General features: G+C 37.4%; 1 protein-coding gene across 2 annotated transcripts; it reads right to left on the bottom strand.

Moving 5' to 3' along the window:
- Positions 1–1,070: 1,070 nt before the first annotated feature.
- On the bottom strand, positions 1,071–10,139 carry LOC113237329 (pre-mRNA-processing factor 19). Of its 2 annotated transcripts, none has more exons than XM_026473743.1 (7): positions 10,031–10,139; positions 9,653–9,802; positions 6,685–6,818; positions 3,768–3,908; positions 3,463–3,642; positions 2,895–3,136; positions 1,071–2,084 (listed from the first exon to the last, which is right to left on the bottom strand). In XM_026473743.1, exons 1-7 carry the CDS (start codon positions 10,047–10,049, stop codon positions 1,454–1,456), a joined length of 1,497 nt encoding a protein of 498 aa, XP_026329528.1. In that variant the 5' UTR covers positions 10,050–10,139; the 3' UTR covers positions 1,071–1,453. The 2 variants fall into 2 exon arrangements, with proteins under 2 accessions (XP_026329528.1, XP_026329529.1); XM_026473744.1 differs by having other exon boundaries at positions 3,463–3,564; positions 3,840–3,908.
- Positions 10,140–10,812: the final 673 nt, after the last annotated feature.

Below are 10,812 nucleotides of genomic sequence, written 5' to 3'. Positions count from 1 at the left end.
GCCCTATTCTGTTAGCTGCCCGAGAATGTAGATAGAATGTAGTCTGTAAACTCCACATCCATACTGATGGTGCCTTTTAATTTACATTTTTTTACATAACAATTTCTTTGTGGTCTGTAATAAAGTCCATTTGTAATTGTCATTTTATTCGTTACGAATGTGTTCCTTAAGACGCGTGCAGTTCAAATATTTAACTAGGAATTATTAACGTCCCAAAAAAACTATTCGCGTTTATACGCAGTTGAAAATCCTTGGGCTTTGGCCAGACATTTTTTTCTAAAAAGAGCATTTAGCAAACGATCCTTGCAGGCACGGTTCGGAACCTTTGTAAATTCTAGTCACCATGTGGTTTCTGCGATTGATATGTAATAGCTCCACTTAGTCCGGGATTTTTAACGACAGCACTTTTTGCAACAATAGTTAATCCTTACGTCTAATGTACAGGTTATTTTGGGACAATATCCTTTTAATTTAAATATTTTCGAGAAATAACATTTGTAAATTAGTTAATGTTCTTTAATAATGAGTTGCAGGTGATTTGAGATGTATAAAATAGGATAGTTTGGGTTAGTTCTAATGTAATTGCGCGTATAGCGATGTTTTAGCTATAAAATTGTGCTGGCGAAGCGCCGGCAAGGAATGCGCCAGTTCGTAAGGCGGAAAAACGTTATGTGCTAGGTTGGATGGCATTTGCGATGTAAGGGTTTGTAGCGCATTTCCCGCCGCGACCAAATATTCGCCCCGGGCGGACGACGGTACGCAGGTCAAGACTATAGCTGTTTCAGACTGTATGTTAATATTTCTGGAAACATAAATGTATATATTTAATTATTATTCTATTCAAGTGGGAGGGTTATGTAAATTATAAAAACAATAAAAGTTCATAATGCTGAATGGAATGTTTCATTTCAAAACAAATTAAGCCAAGCGTTTGGTAGAAATCAAAAGTGCCAATACAATTTGTCAAATTGTTTTATTAAATGTACATTTACAAATAATTTTATGCTAACATTTTAGATGCAAATAAAACAGTAATGAACAGACTCTCTTAACTCCACAAATGCTTAAGTCTATAAAACTTATCCTAAAACGCATTTAATTTTACGACGAAGCATCTTTATTTAGATACTGCGTACGAACGAAGGTTCAGTATATTCACTTTCTCATTATATAATCCTTACGTAAATTAGTAGCAGTAGTTGTTGAAATTAGTCGCCGTCGCTTGCTTGAACTCTACTACACTCAAATTTGTTGGAGCAAATGTGTTGATGATCTCCAAAATCACATTTTGTCGTACCTATTAACCACATTTTTATAATACGTTCACTGTACCAAAGATGTTTAAAGGCGCTAAGAGCGTCTTTGGAGGTACCCTGGCAAAATCAGCCCCCAAAGATGCACTTAGTGTGCCAACCTCTAGCACTAGCTATCTATACGTCGCTTAGCGTGACCGTTACTCTATGCCGTACAATTTGAGCGTCCGGTCCATACTGGTGGAGGCGATGTACTGCGCGTTCTTGCCGAAGCGCACGCCGGTGGCGGACGCCGTGTGGTCGTTGAAGACCTTCAGCTCCTGCCACTGCCGGCACAAGTACACCCGCACGTCCGTGCCGGCGATGGCCAAGTACGTGCCGCTCTGATCGAAGCACAGCTCCTTGATGGCGTACCCCTCCTCCAGCTGGATCGTCTTGAAATTCTTCAGCTTCCTCAAGTCCCACAGCTTTACGCAGGCGTCCTCCGCCGCCGTAGCCAAATAGTAGCCGTTCTCGGAGAAGGAAATAGAGGTGACGGGCCCGACGTGGCCGGGGAAGTTGGCCACGTTGCTCTGCTCCTTCAGATCCCAGATCTTGACTTGCGAGTTCTCCGTGCCCGTACCGAAGATGAGGCCGTCGGGGTGGAACTGCGCCGTGGTGAGGCTGACACCGGACGAGTCGCTGACCTTGCTGAGCAGAGCGCCCGTGCGGATGTCAGAGAAGGCCCAGTGCTGGTCCGTGGACGTGGACAGCAGGTAGTCGCCCGTGGGATGTAGCGACAGCCCCGTCACCGGCCCGTCGTGCGACCGAAGGATCACCGACGTCTGAGATCTGGGAGCAATTACGATTTACTGTTAGTTGACTTGGTTCCTTGAAAGGTTGATTTTAGCTAGAAATGAAACCGATATCCGGTAAATATCCGGTCTATTTTTACTATCCGGCCGGATACCGGATAGTAGAACAATATCCGGGCGGATACCGGATGTTTAAAACAGACAAATTCATAATGAGTACGCCAAATAAATTGATTTATTGATTAAAGATAATAGTTACAGGATAAACAGCAACTACCTATATACTATCGTTGACAATCTGTTTAATACTTGTAACGTGTGAAAGAACTATGAAATTAGATAACGCTATTTGTAAATTTAGTACTCAAATTTCAATAAAGGCAAATTATGGTGGATGATGACCAGTTTTTCTGCATTAAGTGGTAAAAGTTGGTTCTACTTATTTTCATAAACGAGACCAGCGTCAGAGGACGACAGTTTTTCACTATAAACTCTTGCATACATTGTTGAATAGTACTACTTGTTATTGCCAGACAGTCAAATGAAAAGATTGCGACCACGATCGATTTGAACTGTCTTCAAATACTATGTGTAATAATGAAACATATAAGTTTTTTTTAAATGTGAAAGTGCAATCATTCGCTCATCAATCAATGACGGCGATTTGCGCTGTAAACTGTTTACGGCAGTGGGACAGATATTGGGCGGCCGAATATCCGGTATCCGGCCAAATCACGATCCGTTTCATCTCTAGTTAAAACTAGCTAGCACAACATCAAACAGAAATAGCTGCACGCGTGAAAGTTGTTCAAAGATAATGAAAATAATAGAAAAGTCATGTACTTACGTAGGCACATTCCAAACTCTGATAGTGTGATCCGGAGACGCAGTGATGACGGTGTCCTCGTCGGGGTGATAGATAACACGCGTGACTTTTTTGGTGTGACCTTTGAGGATGGCCACCACTTGCTCCGTGTCCTTGTTGAAGACGGTGGCGTTGCGGTCGTTTCCACCCGTTAGCAGTTTGCTGTGATCCGACGGGTTGATGTCCAATGACAGGATGCCGGGAACACTGGCCGAATGCAAGCCCTGGGGAATTCTCCAATTGTAGGTGACATTTCTAATACATACAATCAGTCTTTCGTTCAAGGATTGGACCTTTACATTAGATCCATCAAATTGTAATAGGATTGAAATTAGTTGCCGGCGACTTACGGAAATATATTCCGAAACGGCCAACAAGAAACAACAAATGTACAGTTCATGTAGCACTAAGTCTTCGGACATTTGGCTCGGTCAATTTAATACTTGAAAAGTGACCTGCCGGTTATTCGTTCCATTTTAGTAGCCTATTACCATCGGATGGATCTAACCGTAATCGCCGTTCCACTTAAGACGACGGAAGAGCCACTGACCGGATGCGAGGCCAGCGTGAGGAAGGCGCGTATCTGGTCGGGCGACACGAGTCCTTCGGGCACGGTGCGGCCCCTGCGCTTGCGCTCCTGCGTGAGCGCCGTGGCGCGCTCCTGCAGCCGCGCCACCACCTCGCCCGACATGCCGATGGGCGCCGCGCCGCCGCCCGCCGGCGCCTCCGCCTGCGACACCCACAGCGATAACACGATTGCACGACCACTTTCCACCCCGGTCGAGAAATATAACCTCGCTACGAAATTTATACTTTCTTCTTCAAAACGAAATAAAAAAGATGTAGGATACACACAGGGTGCGCGGGCTGCGGCGCGACGATGCCGGCCTGCGGCTTGAGCGTCGCCAGCGCCTCTCTGGCCGCCGTCACCTCCTTGGTGAGACGCGCGATCACGCGGCACGCCGCGTCGTGCTGGTACAGTGCGTGGCTCAACTCCTGCAACCGTGTAGTATTGGATTGGACTCTCAATTTTAAAATTGTTGGAATGCACAGTAAAGCTCTGTTGTGTCTTGTTCTGTTCTGAATGACGTCATTACTAAAGAAATTAATTCTGAAATGACTAAATAATAGTTTTTTTCAAAAACCATCAATAAATAATCTTCCAGAAGGTTTATATAGGTATAATTAATTTCATACAACTTTTATACAACCAAGAAATTTAATATTTAATACTACAGGTTTTGCATTATTTAAATAATGTTGGCTATAGAGCATAACTTTTGAATTAAAATGATATCTGAAAGGGATTCTTGGCATTGACTTATGATACGACACATAAATTGACCCTAGAGGATAAAATATGTAAAACAAACAATCTTGATCATAAATTGTGTAAAAGAAAAAAGTACAAAAAATTTAAAAGTAAGTTTTACTCATGATTGTTTGGATATTTTGATTTCCTTAAAAACAAATATATGAAACAATGATAATTTCCCACAACTACATGGGAAGAAATTTAATATTTTACCTCTCATCAAAAAAGCAAGTTTTTCCACAACCAAATATGCCACTTCCCCAGCAAAAGAACTGGTTACACATCAAAATAAAATTAATTTAGCATTATGTACTAAAATTAATGTATAACATTTTATCGCAATGCATATCGTAACATCTAAATACATATCTAATATTTCTGGCATACAACAAACGTATGACCACAAAATTATGAGAAAAATATTCACTAAAAGATACATCGACTGATGTACCTTTTAGTGAAATAGGTATGTTATCAGTATGAAACACCATTTTATTTAACATAATGGTCTAATTGTACAATTTGTCCAAAACAATAAGAGCAACAAAAAAAAATTAAATTGCACACAAACATTGCAACAAAGTCTCAGGGGTCGTATTCCAGAACTCTACTCAATGCTCAAGTCAGGATTTGAGCAGACTTGAGTATGATTTCAAGCACTGGAAATACGACGCTAATGGCAAGGACTTGAGTATGATTTCGAGTGCTTTAAACCATACTCAAATCCTGACTTGAGCATTGAGTAGAGTTATAGAATACGACCCTTAATACATGAAAATCGTAGTATTTTCTGGTATTTGCAAGTAAAGGTTCAATTTAGTTCCAATATCATGAATTGCTTACAAGAAAATCATCTCCAAAGCTTAAAATAAAAAAGCAGAAAATAATTTAAAAAAATTAAAATAACTTTTATTAACCTTTTGTTCTACAAAAAAAAATCGGAATATTAACCAACATAAAACAAACGGACTCCTGTAAACCGTATTTTATAAAACTTAACATACTGACTCTAACGTGCCTATACATTTTTGAAGCCTGTAAGTTCGTTAAAAAACACGCAGATTTATACTCTCCGATAAAATTAATAAGACGTAATAATCGTTACCATAACAAGCTTAAATTTTCTCCGCCTAGCCTAAAATTATTTCCTTGGGCACCACACCCTATGTTAATAAAAGTATATAACCACATCCCAAATTATATAAAAAATTTGGATAAAGACACAGTCTTTGAAAAACGTTTAAAAGAATTTCTAAACAAAAAACCTATTTTTATTTTATTTTATTTTTATTTTTTATTTTTTTTTTAGCCCCGCACTAGGGAATATAGTAATAGGAATATATATAATAGGGAATATATTATAGTATGTCTGAATTTTTTGGCGATAAATTTATTTGAAATTGATTTCATGTCTATAAGAAATTTAGGTAATAATTGAAAACAGTTCAGTAAAAATTATTATTAGCAATAAGTGTACGAATAATATATATTATAATATATGTTAAAATCATAGATTTATTAAAATAATTAAATTGTGCTACGCCCTAACAAGGTATCACATGTATGTATCTAAATTTATTAAAATGTGAATTGCAATAAATGAAATTAAATTAAATGTAATAGTAATAAAAATGTTTAATAATTATAAAAATAATAATTTAATTAATTTTAAGATAAAAATATTGTGTAATAATTATGTTTCTTAATAATTATAGAATCTATAATATAATTAATTATCTAAACTACGTTCAAGCTTGCAATGTATTTAAATTCCATTATAACTTTGCTACACCCTTACAGGGTATCACATGTATAAGTTTATCATCCATGTGAAATGCAAATAAATGAATATGAATATGAACCTTTGCCCAGCAGTGGGATATAATGGGTTAATAAAAAAAACTTTTATTGAATTATAAATGCGGATCTTGCTTTGCAGGACGTCCACGCTTCCTTTTCTGTTTGATTAGAACATTTATGGTGTCTGCTGGTGGTACCACATACATGAGCCAGATCGCGAGCGATAAATATATTTGTTGTACGTGTCATTGTATAAATGAAGATAATTTGTGGAACAACTTTTGAGAAAAATTATGGTAATTTTGTTAAAAGAATTGTTATTTTGTTTAGAGTAAATTTAAATTGATGTGCAATCAGTATTTTTGTTATGTAAACCATATTTTTGTTATTAAATGAGAACTCGTTGTACACTGAGAAATTAGCAGAGGGCTAGTTTTGACACATTTGTTAGACAGTTGTTTTATTTGTAGTGAAATATTTTTTTAGACGTGAAAGTTATTTAAATAATGAATATAATTTTATATGTATTAAGTTTTCTTATATGCACTTAAATGTTTCCCATTTTCAAGTATTCATTTTCTTGAGATTCTCTTTACGCGTTCAATTGTTTAAAATAATATGAATAAAATATATTTCAATTGGAAATAAAAATGTTACCTGGCGAGCAGTCTGGAGTTGCTGTCTTTGGGTGAAGGTGTGCAACATGAGAGCATCCCATTCATCTTGCATGGCCTTCAGTGTGGCTGGGATGGATGTTGCACTTGGAGGCTTAGGCTTCACTATTGGTGGGGCTGCTCACATGTAAATTTTGTAAGTATGAGTAAGACTTATAAGAAATACACAAAGCTTGTCTTAACACTAATTACATTTGTATTACGTATGTAGTACTGTTGCAACAAATAGTATATTCAACCTGATTGATGCACATAATATGAAAATTGGCATGGAAAATACTACTTATTAACTTCCGTCATAATAAATAATTTAGTACAATGAAACAAAAAAGGTCAATATAATGTTCAAGTTTATAATTAAAATTGATGACATCTGAATGATGAAAGTGATTGTTTATTTCACTTCAGTTTGAATGACCTTTTAAAATATTAATTATATAGTAATTTGCAAATGTAAGGTTTTGGTTGACTTTGTTAGCATTTATTTGGTCAAACTACACTACAAATAGGTACTTTCATTAAATTTTTTTTCTTTTCCTTTTTAATCTGCCATTAGCTTGTAAAAGCCATAATCAGATGGGTTTTCTTTTTTTTCTTTCGATCAGCCTTCCTGGCTATAAACAGATGGGTTGTATGAAATTCATAATGGAAAGGGTGCTATTCCCAGTGGAGCGCTACCTTATAGGTTGTGTAGTCAGGTGTTTTACTGACTACCGTGGTCAAAGATGTCACGTGGTCAGAGATAAGTAGATATATTAAACTCATGCCCAACCACAAAGCCACAAACCAGGGTTCGATCTGTTAGACAAGAAAGTCCTTGAAAAATTGCTGTGCAAAGGATTAGTATATCTCACAATGCTATTCAATGCAATCATGAGAGTAGGACATTTCCCAGATCTGTGGAAAATATCCCAAATTATAATGGTCCACAAACCTGGTAAATCAGCTTCTCATGGACTAGCTCACGAACGGAGACCCAGTCAGTGCGTTTGTTATGCAGCTTGGGTACACTGGGAATATTGAGGGCTGTGGTTCCGATGTTCCGAAAATACCGGGACATGATTGCAGTTGGCGTCCAGACACGTATGTACCGAATGGTAAAGTCTAGATAGCCCCTTTACAACAAAGAAGTCTATGACATCTGGTAGCTTATTAGGGTCGGTGAGCCAGTTAGTAGGTTCAGCTGTTGATATTGTGGAGATATTATTCTTATCTAGACTCTTCTTGAGTTCTCTACACCTGGTATTAGTCAATCTGGAGGCCCAGCTCCGGCTATGAAACGTGCAGTTCCATCTGGGTGATTGGTGGTATAAATATCATAATTTTGTATCCAGATCGTACTCTCGCCGTAAAATGAGTTTCAGATACCAGCAGTATAATAATAATAACGCACATACTCACCATAGCCCCGCACTAGGGAAACCCTGTGTCGCGGGTGCCATGGACACACACATAGACAACCACAAATTACACCCAAACTCACAAGAGAAATAAATGTAGGTCATACAAATATTTCTCCCAGCCCGGGAATCGAACCTGAGACCTCAGTGTGGCAGTCCGGTAACCGTTCGGCCACGGAGGCAGTTAAATTAAGTATATCGATGTTGTGAGTGTGCTGCAGAACTTCAACCTCTCTATAATAACTGACTGGTGCTGTATGTATTTGAGGTTCTTGACAGACTTGACATGGCAAAACTTTCCCATTATTGTCCGACATTTCATATGAAAAGAGGTTGGGAGGTAGTGTGATGCTTTCCCAAGGCACCACACATCAGAATTTTGGGGTGATGCTCTAGCCTTTGATGAACCAACATCTCCCTAAAAGGCAGCAGCAGATGGGTTGTCTTAATGCCGATGGAAGGAAGTTGCTCCTGTGAGCATCATGCCCTGTCATAATTTGAGGTGTTCACATTCATTGATCCAGGTTTAAGACGAGCCATTGTTTCAACTGTGTTGGGTTTTGGGAGCACAACAGCAGCAGTTTTTTGCCAATTTGTTCTTGTAGATAAGGCTCAGGCTTTATATTTTTTGCTGTAGCCCTTTACTGCTTCTTTGATAGCTGGTATATTCAAATATTCTTGGTACTCAGTATTCCTTATAAACCATGGTTTACAAGATATAGTTCTCAGTACCATGTTCTGAAATCTCTGCAATATCTTGAGATTCAAGTTGCTAGCTGAGCCTCATTTGTATTATTATTCTTATTTTACGATACCATGTGAAGGGACTAACAACTCGTGCACTTGATATAAGATGATGCACTTGTACACCATCAAATTGTGTAGTGAAAATGGAGATTAGCTATCAACCAGTACAGGTCTTTGTGCTGGATGTGAGCAACACTTCTTTTAGTTCTTACATTGTTTACCCATTCTAACTGCTTATCAAGATACATGCCCAGATATTTGACAGTCTTTACTTGGAAGAAGTGCACCGCACTTGGTCATAGATGTACATTCTCCTTTACATAATGTGAATGTTATGTGTACAGATTTGGAGAAGCTGGATTTCATTAGATTTGTTACCTTTTTAATTTCTTATAAAAATATGTAAGTTATATGTTATGTTTCCTTTAATCCTATAGATTAATAAGTGAAAAACTGTGCTTTCTCAAACTTACAATCTTTGTTCAGCGTTTATATTAGTTACATAACTATAATTACTGCTTTCGGCTATTCAGTATTCGGCCAAATGCTCTACATTCGGTATTCGTCTAATCTCTTCTATTCGGTTCAATATAAAAAACAAGCTGAGTAACTCAAATGCCGAATACTAACAGACTATTCATTGTAACTCTATTTTAATAATATGTTCCTCTGAACATGAGCTAAATATTGCAAATTTAGATTTAATCAAAACAATTATGCTTCCATGAAGTTGTACAACGCAATGTATGCAGCTATGAAAGTCGTAAATGGCCCCAGAATTGTATAAATAAAGAGTGAACTCACTTTTGATTTCTATAAGGTCTTCAACTCGCAGCTCTTTCCCGCTGAGGGGGTCGACGCCATTCTCGATTATGTACTTTTCGATAATACGCTTCTCAAAAACGGCGCCCGACGACGGCGACACCACCGCCACCTCTGGCACTTCGTTTGATACTGACAAATTTTAAGGTTATGTTTCTAAGTTATAAACAAAAACGTTTTACATCTATTAAATTACCATACGAGTGCTGTCGGATGTTTCAATCATGCGTAATATAGTATGAAAACATAAAATACTGCTTTGGTAACAATACTATAATGTCAAACCGGTAAGCGCGCGTCATTGGAAACAAACTCAATAAACAAGATATATTCGTCATAAGCGCGTTTTTGAACACTTACTTGCACATATAAGAGCCATTTTAAATTAAAATCAAACTGGTACAATCACGGACTACACTGAAAAAACTGAAAATAATTCACATCACCAGCAAACACCTTAACTGAGCATAGTGTATTTTTTTATTAATAATTTTGGCTTGGATACAAGTCCTTTGAGCCATATCTTCGTTTAATTAAGTTTCTGTAAATATGGCCGCCACAAAGAGGATAGGCAATTTGAGGCGGCGTGTTTGGATTGACACGGGATTCCTTAGAACGGGCCGATACGAGCACTTTAGTTCGAGATTCGTATAATTTCTCGTTTTAATCTTCGATTAAGGCAACTATCCTATTCCACTTTAAACTAGATTTCACAAGATAATTGAAAGTCAAAATAAAAACGACACTTTTCCCTCCAAAAGGCCCAGAATTAATCCAAATTCCAGAGCATAGTGTTGTGCGACAACTGAGAGCGACATTGAATTTGTTAACCGAATGAATGAAATGAATCAATATCCCATAGATATCCATTATTTTCTCTATCCTTTAAGCAATATCCTGAAAATTCAAGTGAGTCGTCAAAATTCAGCTCTAACACCGAGTTAGAATTCACTACTAACGTTAAAAAAAATAAAACTCAAATTTTTATCGGTGCTAATATCTCTTTCAATTCAATTCAATTCAATCAGATATTGTGATCAAATTAATCTCTTCAAGTTCGAATATTTGTAAGGACTAAAATTACACAACTTAATTGGTGTGGCGCTACATTTATCACTCAATTAAATAAGGCTAACACAAAA

This window comes from Hyposmocoma kahamanoa, unplaced genomic scaffold, assembly GCF_003589595.1.
Source record: "Hyposmocoma kahamanoa isolate Upper Pololo Valley unplaced genomic scaffold, ASM358959v1 93, whole genome shotgun sequence".
Taxonomy (NCBI): domain Eukaryota; kingdom Metazoa; phylum Arthropoda; class Insecta; order Lepidoptera; family Cosmopterigidae; genus Hyposmocoma; species Hyposmocoma kahamanoa.
The sequence above is the reverse complement of the archived record's forward strand: the minus strand, read 5'-3'. Positions and strand labels throughout refer to the sequence as shown.

Excerpts from the sequence above, each read along its gene's own strand:
- LOC113237329 (XM_026473743.1), bottom strand. Across the intron at positions 3,909-6,684 it reads AACTCCAGACTGCTCGCCAG|GAGTTGAGCCACGCACTGTA; the intron begins GTAACATTTTTA and ends ACACGGTTGCAG. Across the intron at positions 2,085-2,894 it reads AGAGTTTGGAATGTGCCTAC|ATCTCAGACGTCGGTGATCC; the intron begins GTAAGTACATGA and ends AATTGCTCCCAG.